Source organism: Pomacea canaliculata, linkage group LG13 (genome assembly GCF_003073045.1).
Source record: "Pomacea canaliculata isolate SZHN2017 linkage group LG13, ASM307304v1, whole genome shotgun sequence".
Classification (NCBI taxonomy): domain Eukaryota; kingdom Metazoa; phylum Mollusca; class Gastropoda; order Architaenioglossa; family Ampullariidae; genus Pomacea; species Pomacea canaliculata.
The window spans coordinates 20,662,727-20,675,029 of NC_037602.1; the positions used below are offsets into that span (position 1 = coordinate 20,662,727).

The 12,303-nt window shown below is 36.3% G+C and overlaps 2 protein-coding genes across 7 annotated transcripts in view; both read left to right on the forward strand.

The window, feature by feature from the left end:
* LOC112554536 (AP-5 complex subunit beta-1-like) lies at window positions 1-11,752 on the forward strand. 6 transcript variants are annotated; one of them, XM_025222342.1, is made up of 18 exons: window positions 1-177; window positions 280-465; window positions 692-783; window positions 3,316-3,442; window positions 3,883-4,011; window positions 4,316-4,585; window positions 4,918-4,992; window positions 6,255-6,392; window positions 6,737-6,890; window positions 7,026-7,164; window positions 7,639-7,728; window positions 8,304-8,439; window positions 8,815-8,950; window positions 9,727-9,833; window positions 10,164-10,236; window positions 10,683-10,748; window positions 11,188-11,255; window positions 11,678-11,752. In XM_025222342.1, the coding sequence occupies exons 1-17, from the start codon at window positions 130-132 to the stop codon at window positions 11,196-11,198; spliced, it is 1,977 nt and encodes a 658-aa protein (XP_025078127.1). In that variant the 5' UTR covers window positions 1-129; the 3' UTR covers window positions 11,199-11,255; window positions 11,678-11,752. The 6 variants fall into 6 exon arrangements, with proteins under 6 accessions (XP_025078127.1, XP_025078131.1, XP_025078133.1 ...); XM_025222344.1 differs by having other exon boundaries at window positions 116-177; window positions 306-465; XM_025222343.1 differs by lacking the exon at window positions 1-177 and having other exon boundaries at window positions 247-465.
* LOC112554541 (AP-5 complex subunit beta-1-like) overlaps window positions 11,305-12,303 on the forward strand; it is a 7,709-nt gene continuing 6,710 nt past the window's right edge. Inside the window, exon 1 of the mRNA XM_025222353.1 lies at window positions 11,305-11,751. The gene's annotated coding sequence lies outside the window, so the exon portion shown is untranslated. The remainder of the gene's footprint in view (window positions 11,752-12,303) is intronic.

The window sequence follows — 12,303 nt, forward strand, 5'->3', positions numbered from 1 at the left end:
GGTAATGGTAAATGAAAAAATCACCGTAGACCATAGACTCCTAGTATGATCTGTATTTGAGGCCGAGACGACCTCCACTCAGACTTGGAAGGGAGACAACTTCATGTGAGATGGTCTCCAAGGGATCATATGGTTTTAATGCAATTAAACTTAATCAATTTGTCAAAGAAGAAAACGGTAAGTATTGAATCCATCACTAATATTTTATATATTTTGAAACAATCAGTGTCTTTTATATAAATTTTATACAGTTTATCCCTCCGCTCCGTATCAAAATAGAAGTCAACGATTGCTCCCTGTGCCAGAGACAGCAGACGATATACCAAGATGGCATCGCCGAAGAGGCGTATCCAAACTTCATCGACGGATTGGCGCAAGCTCTTGAGTAATATTCATCGAAACACAACTACAGGAACCGTTGATAAACTCTTTGAGGATGACTACTTTGCTTTTGAGCTAATAAAGGTAATTAGTTATTTGCATCACTGTGCAGTGTTAATTATTGTGATAGCAATCCGTAGATATATGACTATAATGTTATTTATTGTTGTCTTTAAAAGATTGTGCATTTCATCTTACGTGTTAGTTCGGAACAGTATAGTAATCAGCTCATTCTTCTTCATTCAGCAGAGATAGAAACTTTAGCTGCAGAATTAAAGTATCTTTAAAAGAAATTTTATTTTCCCACCAGACGTTGCATGAAGACAGTGTGGATGTAACTGTGAAGATGGATTTTCTTAGTATTCTGGAACAGTATGGATCAGATCACGTCGATACCAACAGGTTAATTTATTCATCATTTTGAAATGTTTTTGTCATTCCTATTTACTTTCAGATTTGTATTCCCACTCTCACAGTTATGTATGTTATAAACATATATTACTCCAAACACCAGTTCGCACAATTCTAGTCTTTTTCTCACCCTTTCCCCCTTTTCCACTTATTGCTACTTTCCTGCTCGTCTTTCTTTTGCAAAATTTCAGTCCTTGTTATTTGGTTTCTTTTTTGTAGTTGTCTTTGTTCATCATTGGTACTGTTGTTTATTCTTCCATCGTTTGTTCTTTTGTCCCTGATATGTAGCCTATGTCTCATTCTTATTCTTAAGCGCTAAGAGCATGCTTTTTTGGAGTGTATGTAAGCATTTAAAAATAGATCATATTTAGCCTGTGGTATAAGCTGATGACAGCTGAATATTCTTAAGTCATCAGTAATTTGTCCCTTCACCGGTATTGGTTGTTGATGGAACACGTTGATGGACATGGCAGCTGACAAGACCCACCACTCATGCTTGTATTTGGCAGTGGTAAGCAAGAACAACCACTCCTTTACATTTGTAAGCCTGTTCTTTTCCTCAAGCCACCCTCCAGGATACCTTTAATCTTCAACAAAGTGTCATGCCAGGTCACTTGGCCAAACCACACCAGCTTACACTTTTTAACTGTTGCAAGTAGGAGCTCCTGATGCTCTACAAGTGTGGCAACCAAGCTTCATACAAAGTCATCAGCTGTGTGTTCTTTGTATGAAATTTGGAGAACTATCCTCAGACACTGATTCTTGAATGCTTCTTTGTATTGGTAAGTCCATGTTTCATATCCATCAAGCAGGATTGGTACTACAAGGACCCTATACACATTGTACTTCATGCTAAGCGGGATGTTATGGCTGCACCAGACTCTGTCTAGCTTAGCCATGGCTGCTGCTGGTGTCACGATTCCTGATGTGGATATCTGTCATGGAGCTGCAGCTATTGGAGAGGGGGGTTTCCAAGTACTATAGCTATTCATGTCCATTCATGTAGATATCTGCTTTGCCACTGCCAGTGACCATGAGTTTACTCTTACCAGTACTGGTTTCCATTCCAAATGTGTTGGAACTTTCTCACAGTCTGTTTTTAAGGTTTTGCTGTTTTCTGTTGGTGCTGCTATCAGATTTGCAAAGCGTCAGTCCTCCACAAATGGAAATGGAAGTGTGATGGTTGTGGAGTGTTTTACACATGATGTTATCTAAAAAGATGCCAAGTAATACACCTGCTGTCATGTGAAAGAAATCCCCCATTTATATCCAGCAGCACTTCTCTCAATGAGCTATTATACAACACATAAATGACTTGGACAAGATGTTGAATTTTCACATCACATGTCATAGCTTTTCATTCCAGTCTCTGTCAAAAGCCTTTTTAAAGTCTATACATTTGTTATAGAGGTCCTACTGATCATGAAGATGCTTCTCTGTCAGGATGTGGATGTCAAAGATTTGCTCAGCTGTGCTAGCAGTTCCTCAGTGGTGATGCTAATGTTGATAATTTATTTCATGTATGACTTTGCTTGGGTGGCTGATAAGGCTTATGGTTCTGTCGTTCTGGCATCATTTCCTATTTATTTTTGTAAAGGACATGACTAGTGTGTGCGCATTCTCTGGGTCATTATTTGCATTTCCAGAATCTTTTGCACAGAGTAGTGAGTGCCTTTGTTGTTTCATCCCCACTCTGTTTGAGCAGCTCAACTGAAATGTCATCAATGCCAGATGATTTTTCTCCCTTCAGATAATATACCACTCTTTCAACCTGTTCTTGTAGGACTGGAAGGTCTGGAGGTTTGCTGATTGTAGTCTGATTTTTTTTTTAAAAGAATGCTAGCATCTGTCATCAGCTGGAAATTGTACAGGTCTTTACAATATTCGGTTCATGGATTGAGTTCAGCACTGCTATTTGCGAGATGGCAGCCATCGCTGTCTTTGATGACTAAGTCTTGTGTTGACCTGTCTTGCTGAGGACCTTTAGTGGTTCTTAGACCTTTGGCTGTCACCCTGTTCATTTCCCTCATTATGGTCTGGTATTAAACGTCAGTCCAGCTCTTGCTAGCAGCCTTTTATCATTTTCTCTATACACAATTCATTTCTTAAATACAAAATAGGTAAAAAAAAATATGTGCAGATCTTGAAAGAATTGTGCTAGGCAGTAAGGTTCTGATTGAAGAGTAATCTGCATATAGAATATGTGCATGTGTGTGTGTTGGGAGGTGGTGGGGAGGATAGATGGGATGGTTAGGCTGTGTGTGTGTGTGTGCGCTAGAGAGGGGGGGGTATAACCATCTGCTGCCTGAAGAATGTGTATGACAGATATGTACTCTTGTCTTTTCTTTCCAGATCTCACCACTTCAGATTGTGGTTTACAGAGAACATACTGTCATCTACACTTATATTTATTGTACAGTCACTGACATTTTGTGTGGCTTGATACATTCTGGAAATTATTGTTTTGCATGAAAACCATTGTCTGTAGAACAACTGTTCTATAATCTTGATGTCTATTGGTAGTCTGGACCAAGTGGTTTCATTACTGCTGGATCTGCTACGGGATTATCGCAGTCACATGGAGGACCTAAGATTTGTATCCCAGCTGCTGCTAACTACCACAACTTTTGTCTTACAAAATGACTTAATGGTGAGTGTGTTGGTATGTTAGTACACAGGGTGTCAAAAAGCCATTTTTAAAATGATTAAATTTTTATTTTATGTTAATTGAAACAGTTTAGAGATCATTTTAATATTGAAGTTAGTGAAGCAAAAAAGAAATAACAGCATTTTAAGAAGTGTGAGAGGTGAAAATGTTAACAGACCACATACCAATGTTTTCATCCTTTAACATAACACTTACTGTGATCTCCATTTACTGTTGTGACAGAATTTAGTTTTATTTTTATTTTATTCATTGCTATTGTGTGTGTGCATGTTCTTATGTAAGTGTAAAACCAACTACAAAAATTTTGTTGCACGTTTAACAGCTAATATTTTGAAACATTTTTATTTTAAGTGTTAGGCAAAATATTCTTTGAAAGAAATAACCCATTTGACTAAAAAGCTTTATTGTTTTACTTCACGCAGAACTCAGAATTCTGTACATCACTAGTTATTATGCTATGGGAGATGATTTCCAAAACAAATGACATCCCCACCCGCAGACTTCGTGGTTGTGCCTGTCAGTGCCTGAGGCAAATAGAGATGAGGAGTCCTGTAAGTTTATAGTGTTCCAATATGTCAATATCTCTGCTGAGTTCTTTAACTAGTCAACAAGCCTAACATGTACAAATCTTAAGAGTAACTTATCAGCAAAATAGATTATATAACACGTTTTGGAAAAAAAACAGCTATCAAAAAAGTTTGGCCCTGAGAAATGCAGCAAATTATGTTTTTTAGATTTAGGTTTAGTTGAAGTTGTAGCACCACTTCATACGAAAATGTTAACATTTTGCTTAACTGTGCATATGTGGAGACTGACAATAAACATTAATTACACCACATGTATTATTCTTTTCAGGGCTTGTTATTGGGATACAGGGACCGACTAGTCAAGCTTGTGCGAGAAGAACGAACAGATATTTTTCAAGATTATGCTAGCCTGCTGGCAGCAGTCCTTACAAACCTGGCAGCACAACTTGCCGAGCCAAAGAGCATTTCAGCAGAGGATATTGTTCCTCATCTGTCCTTTCTGATGGACAATTCCTTCCTATTTACACCAGAAGGCCTTTGGCCAATAGTTTTATCTGTGGTGGCTCTCGTGAAATCAACTGTTCATGTAGCACCCACAGTAGGTATCTTATCAATTGGACTTTTAAAACTGTTAGCATTTTTAACTTCATTATTATCCACCATTTTATGATTTTATTTCCTTTACTAACATCTCTTATCTTTTCCTGTTTGTCTTATGTGTAGGGGTGTGATTAGCATAGCTGATTTGTAGGAATGGGAATAAATGCTGTAAAGATATGGTCGTTTCTAGGTTTTCATTTTTGTCAATTTTTTCTCTAGTTTACTGTTAAAAATTAAGAGACAGAAAGGAGATAGTTAAATTAATTATCTTTATTTTTTTTTCTTTAACTCCATTAGTAAGTGTTTTCCATTTTATTACTTATTTGGCAGATTTTTAAGCCACTCATGTTACACAACATGGCAACTTTTGACCCATGTCTTTTTCACATGGATTTATACATTCAGGTATGTATTGTTGGCTATCATATATATTTTTTCCAGAAAAATCATTTGAAAAAAATTGCTTTAAATATTCAGTTAATTTATGTGCATAGATGTCTTTGCATTAAAAGTATTTTTAGATATGGAGTATGTATGCATGTGTGTGTTTGATGTGTTGAATGTTTCTCTTTCATGCATGTACACATATATACACACACAAACCACAAAAATTGCTCATTTACTGCTGTCTTCTTTATCCTAATTGATCCTTTTATTAACTGCAGAATAGTTGACACAAAGTTTATAGACTTGACATGTTTCCTAATGCAAAGCTGAACCTCTACCTTATGGCAGTACAAATATTTCATTCTGCTAAAGGTAGATAAGAAGAAAACATGGCTCCAGCTTCCCTCATGGTCATTCTTTGAGCCTTCACTGGTTCCCAATGAACAAGCGTATTGATCACAAAGTACTTTCCATTGCTCAGTCCTGCATGTTTCAAACTGCTCCTGACTATTTGCAAGAGATAGTTCCTCCATACCGGCCGTCACGTAGCTTGCGCTCAGGCTCCCAGTCACACTTCTGTCTCCCTGCAGTGGAAGACACCAACAAGAAGCGCACTGGAGCCAGGTGCCTTCAAAAACACGGCACCTAAGCTCTGCCATCGTCACTCTCCACCATCACCTCACCAACCACCTTTCGCAAAAGACTGAAGACCCATCTGTTTCTTTCAAACCAGTCTTAAACAACCAAGAAACACTTCTGTCTATATTTTTTACTTTCCTGGTGTTTTATATATTTGTTCACTTTATTTTTTTTCTTCTTTTGTTTTTTTCTGCACAATGAGCATTCTTCTGAATGGATACCTGCGCATTACAAATCGACATCATCATCTTGCTCCCCTGCAGCCATAAAATCAGTGACCACTTTTTTAGCAGCTAATTAACTGGGAGGGGGGTTTAAATGCCAAAATCATTGCAGACCATCATCATCATCATCATCATCATCATCATCATCATCATCATTCTTTGTTAATTTTTTCTGACCTTGCCTCCTTCCCTCAGGTTGAACCATTACTTGCTGCTGTAGGGTGGAAGTTTCAGGCCTTTTACATGTGGTGAACACATGTCTGCATCTTCAGCCTTGTTTTTGACTTGCAGTGCCATTCTGTCTACTACATAGTTGTGAAAATTATCTATGTGCCTAAAAGTCAGAATGCTTTGATGTTTACTTAAACCAACAATTCAGCAACAAAGAATGTTGTTTCATTTTTTTTCTTTATTCAGGAGGAATTTCATGGAGAGATTTTAACAAAAGAGGAGGAATCTATGCTGCAGCGGCGCTTAGTCTCTAACATCCAGCTTCTCTCCCTGCCCCCAGCTCTGCGATTACTCCTTTTGCAGTGGCTAAAACCACAAATGAAGGTGGGTTTTTGTGTAGAAATATGTTTAGCTGTCTTCTTTAATGGCTTAAATGTTTGATGTTTTATTTGAGGTGCTGTCACTCACACTCTCTATCTCACTCACACGAAAACAATGTTATAAGCACATCTAGAGTATGTGTGTTTGAAGAGCAGAGCTAGAGAATCCTGATGTTAAAAGGAAGAGAATTGTATAGCTGAGGTTTGAAAACAGAGAGCAAGCAGTAACTATGCAAGTGGCATCTAAGTGTTTTTCAACCAACAAATTTATTTCTCTTTAAGATTTTATTTGTCTTTTACATCAGATATGTTCAATCTCAGATTTATGTACTGACTTTGCATTTTCAGCCTGTAAGCATTAACAGTGAAGCTGAGCTCAACACCAATGTAGTGGCCAGAATCATCCAGCAGCATATGCATCCATCTGTCTTTGACAGCCTGGACATCCATATTGACAAGCTGACCATTTGGGTGGGCAGCCTGCCTGTTGGCCAGGATCAAGGTGAGCCTCGGCTTAACACCTTGCTCCCCTGCAGCCATAAAATCAGTGACCACTTTTTTAGCAGCTAATTAATTGGGAGGGGGGTTTAAATGCCAAAATCATTGCAGACCATTCGAATTTGTCCTTTCACAACAGGACTAATAAATGACATTCACTACCTGAAGCGTTTGACTCTCACAACTGGCAATGAGCAAGTTGCAGTTGGGCTTTACCGAGTTCTGTATGCTAGCCTTCAGCATCACAAGACACAGGCAGTGGCAAACATAATTCTCAAGTAAGTAATGGCATAATCTCTCCCCCAACTTTGTTTTATTAGGTTGTGGTGGGATTTTATTTCTGTTCTGTGGTCATTAAAGGTAATTAAAACTATCTGATTTCTATGATATTTGTCAACTGGTTTACGTATGGAGTTTTTTTCATTTTCTCTCATATTGTTTTGTGTTGGAATTATCATGTTTTCAGTAAATAAGCCAGCTGCTTTGTTGTCCTCCTTGTAGCAGTGATAACATAAAAAGTAGGCCAGATTTAACTGTGACAAAATACTGTAGCGTGAAATCTTAGTAAATTGTTCTAAAGAACAAATAATAAGACATAAAAGACTGTAATTACATGTTATTGGGGTAGCTATCATATTCGTGGGTTTTTTTTTTTGGTTTTTTTTTTTTTTTTTTGTCAGCTGCTTGCCTATCTGTGTAAGCATTTTGTATAAGTACACAAGTTGTGCACATGCTTTTTAATGCACATGCAGGATTACTCAAGATCTTGTAGTGGATTACCCACACCTTATTCCAGTCATCCTTGACTTCCTATTGGCTGTAAAAGAAAACATTGGTGAAAGGTGATTATAGACATCTTTGAGTTTCTGGCCCATTACTTGTTTTTATTTGTCTCACATTTACTTACTTTGCAAACCTACCTAGTTGACAATGTTTCTTTTGAGAGATCTTTCGGTTTTACTGAAAATTTCAGACAACAGTGCAGTTGGAGAGGGATATATAAATAATATGTGTGTGTGCATGCATATGTGCATGTATGTGATTATATGTTTTTGTATGTGCATGCACATGCACTCATTGATATTTGTGTGCACATACACATTTAGGAGAGACTGGATGTGTGTTTGCATCTGTGTATATATACATATGTGTATGTTTGTACACGCACATTTAGGAGTTGCTGAAGGATGTGCATGAAAAAGACAAAGGCAAAAAGGTGATGTAATTATCTTGACTACGTAATTCTGTTTAATAGATGACCTTAATAAATACCTTATAGGCACCATCCAGTCTCTTGTATGTGTTTAATGTGCTTAAGAACTTTGCATTTAGATGAATGTCTTTAGAAAGTAAAGCATTGGAGGAATTTTTTTAATGTTCCTCTAAATAGCCATTTATATGGATAAGTATGTTGCAGGGTGATTTACATGGATGCACTGTCATCACTCCACTCCCAGGTGCTAAACAGCACAAAGGAGGAAGTTTTATCACAATTTCGCTTCTTCCTGCAGGTGCTTAGTATCGCAGCCCAGCAACAAGACATTTCTCAGATAGTAAGACCTTTTCATTTGAGGAAATAGCTTTTAAATACACATTCAGCATACTTTTGTGTTAATTATCAAACACTAATCAGTAAATATTTCTTGACAAAAATATAACTGTGAAAATTCATTGTTTACCTGTAGCTCACAATAAAGTTAATGCTTCTTTTCCCATCCTTTGTGCTACAGAAAGGAGTAAGAACAGTTATATGTAAGAGTGATTTCAATGAAGCAATGAGAATTACCTTTAAGACCTTGTGTTATCCAAAAGATCCTGTGGACTACTTCTTTGGTATCATATTTATAAAGGGGGCAAGATATCTTGTTGACATTATTACTATACAAACTGAGACATCAAATAATAATAAACTATCTTATAATGAACAGAAGACACTCAGGTTTTTGCTGGGTTTAGTGAGGTGTGCACGAGATCAGAGCAAGTGCACTTGGGAACTAGGGACATCTATACTGGCAACATGCCGTAGCATGCTGCTTCACCATTCCACAAGCTGCTTCTACTACGGTAAGAATCCTAAACCTTAGACGTTATATTTCTTCTTGGATAGTACTCTCATACACCTTAGATTTTACATTTAAGAATTTTTTTTTTTTTTAGCATATGCTTACACTCACAATTAAAAGAGTGTGCTCTTAGCACTCAAAACAACATTGAGACATGGACAGCATACGAGGGACAGAAGAATAAACAACAGTACTGCCAATGAATAGAAGACAAATATAGAAAATGCAAAGAGGAACCAAGTAACAAGAACTGAGAATGGTTTATTAGGGAGGAGATTTTATGAATGGGCAAGAGAAGGGTATACGCACATATGGGTTGGAAATGTAATCAAGTACTACTTTGAAAATTGGAAGAACAAGGCATAAATCATTAAGGATTCTCATAATAATGCAGGAATTTTATTTATTAGAATCGAAGTTTAATTAAATATAACGAATCAAGAGTAATAATAATAATGTACAATTTCATGAATCTCGCACAAAAAATTTTAAGATAAAAAAATCTTCAAAGTTTTGAATGTCCTCATATAGTTGTAGATAGTAGAGTATATATATATATATACAGTATTCAGCATTGTATTTTTAATAGTTACCCAAGTTCCTGCTGTGTTGTACCATAACAGAAGCCACAATACATTAGATCTAACCAAATCATCGTGTGCCTCTAGCAAAATACAGACAGCTTTGATGTATAATTTATAAATATGTCAACATGTTGTTGAGTCAATTAGCAATAAGAATCTAAAATAATTATCACTGATTCGTTGCTGCTTACAGAAATGGGTGAACTACTTCTGGAAATGATGATATCATTTACTGACTCCGAGATTAGTAACAGAGCTAGACTGCAATATTCTTTGCTGACAAACGCTTGTGATGAAAAAGTAAGAGGAGGTTTTTAACCACTGTTATTTCCACATTTAATCTGACTGATATCTTCAATCCTCACTTCAAGATCACTACAGTAATCTGTCCTTTTAATGATGTTTTTATCAATTCCTTTGCTTCATTCCTGGTTTTTTTTTTTTTTTTAATTATTATTCAGTCTCTGTACATAGTCAAAACTGGGATATATGGGCAGAATGAATGAATGTCAGAAAACATACAGTATAAACCCCAGCCACATGAGCTTTTCAATACCTATCTGGTGTTTTAATCATTTTGTTAGTAACTGTAAAAATAAATATAAATGACCTTTTTTTTTCTTTCAACAGATTCGTGAAGTCCTTGGTGCAAAGCTCCTAGGGGGAAATGCTTTCAGTCAGAATATTACTTCCTTGCTTTCAGGTAACAGTCCAGTTTTTCTTTACCCAGTGCATGTCTCTTCCTCAAATCACTGATTTAATAGTAATATTGAGCCCAGAGTGTGACTGTTGCCATAGTTTAAGCTACAGTTTAAGCTACATCACAATATTTGCATAAAGCAGAAGAACAGCATGACAGTTTTAAGCTTATGATCCCTGATCTATGTGCAACTATTTCCAAATATGTGGCAACACATAGCAGAGAAATGAAAAGGTAAAGATTGACTCATGACCTTAAAATTACTGAGGAATGAGATGTTAGATATCCTTCTTATCTTAGGGTCATGCAGTTTTGTTGTTTCTTCTTTGACTGTATCAGATGACATGACTATAGGATATGGCGGTGACATTGATAATTAAAAAAAAAACTATGGAAATACTGACCTGAATCAAGATGAAATTATTACAGTATATTGTGTTTTTTTCCAGGAAGTTTACATCCCCCTATGAGAACAGAGATTATCTACATAGATGAACCACTCATTTCTTGGAAAGGTAAGTTATATCATATTGTATCATTTGTGCATCTTTAATTGAATTGTTTGAAACTAAGAATATCAGAGAATGATTTAAAAGTAGTTAAGACCGCATTTCACAGAAGTGCTTAGAAATACCCTGGACTGTATTCAGCATTTGTAGAAGCATTTAAGACTTACTTTGAGGCTCTTATAAGCACACGAGACTGTATTGCACCTCTTGCAACAGTTTATTTCCAGAAAAATGCTATAATCGAAACATTGATGTGCCCAAACATTTTCAAACACTAGGATGTGTAGGAATGTGTTGAAAAAGGTAGTGCTTACAAGTGCTTTCTATTTCTGGATATGGAAATATATAGAGTGTTATATTAAGTTTGAGTTCTTTCGATTTTATACTTATGAATGTTCCTAAGTGTTGATCTTCAGAAAGTATTCACAAGATTGAAACTCTGCAGATCTTCACTGACACCCCACTTCATGCAGAATGATGCATCATCCGACTGTAGTTGTCCTCATGTTTCTGGTGAGAATCCCTCCAGGGTATCCCAGATGATTGCAGTGATGGTTTACCTTTTACTTTGCTTATTTTAAGGCAGACAGTATTTCTTAAATGATTAGAATTTATTGGAAATTTGATTCAAGTTAGCAGGCAAACAATATGTTGCATTATATCTGTATCTGTAAAAGGAAGATTGCAGACTTGATCATTCATGGTGTCGTAAAGTTCACCAAAAGAAGACAGATGTTTTCTATCCTGTTTGTCTTGTCAGTCTTCAATTGTTTTGTGTTTTGCTTTCTTTGGTTATATGTGTTCAAACAGACTGTTGTGTCTTGTCAGTACCTTGTCTTTACCAGGATTTTCAATTTCATCTGTTACTATAATGCTGACAAAGCAAAATATAACAAATTAAGTCCGTAATGTAACAGCAAGGAATAATATTGTAGGAAGACTGGAGAACTACTACAACAATTTATCTAATCTGCGTACAGAGCTGATTGCCCACTACTTGGTGTCCTTGGTGAGAATTTCTTTATCAGCCTCCGTTATGTGCAGTAAAACCTCCCTATTAAGACTTTATATAAGTGCTGAAAAATACAGCTCTTAAAACCATTTTACGATGCTTTTCTATGTAATTTTTGCTTTTGTTCGGTTATTAATTTTGGCATTGTTTCATTTGGTTGAAGATTTATAGAGGAATTAACTCTCCTGGTAAAATCAGTCAATAGATATGTACCCTGGCAGACAAAGATGCAGTCTTAAAATGTGTTATATATTTTTTCTAACATGATTTCTGCAGAAAGTTGACAATAGAGCACAAACAGTTGGTCACAATCTTATTTTCATAAACACATAACTTATTCAACAGTCCTTAAAACAGTCAACTGATGTGTGCTGGTAAACAAAGACACAACACTAAACAAGCAGTCTCTATCAACTGATGTAACAAGCAGTCTCAGTCAAAATGTACTTCATTTATTTTTTTCCATTATTTCTGCAGTAAGTCATAATGGCAGTCAGCCAGACGTGGTCTATTTCGAATTGTACTTTATTTGTTTTTTAAGTGACTTTT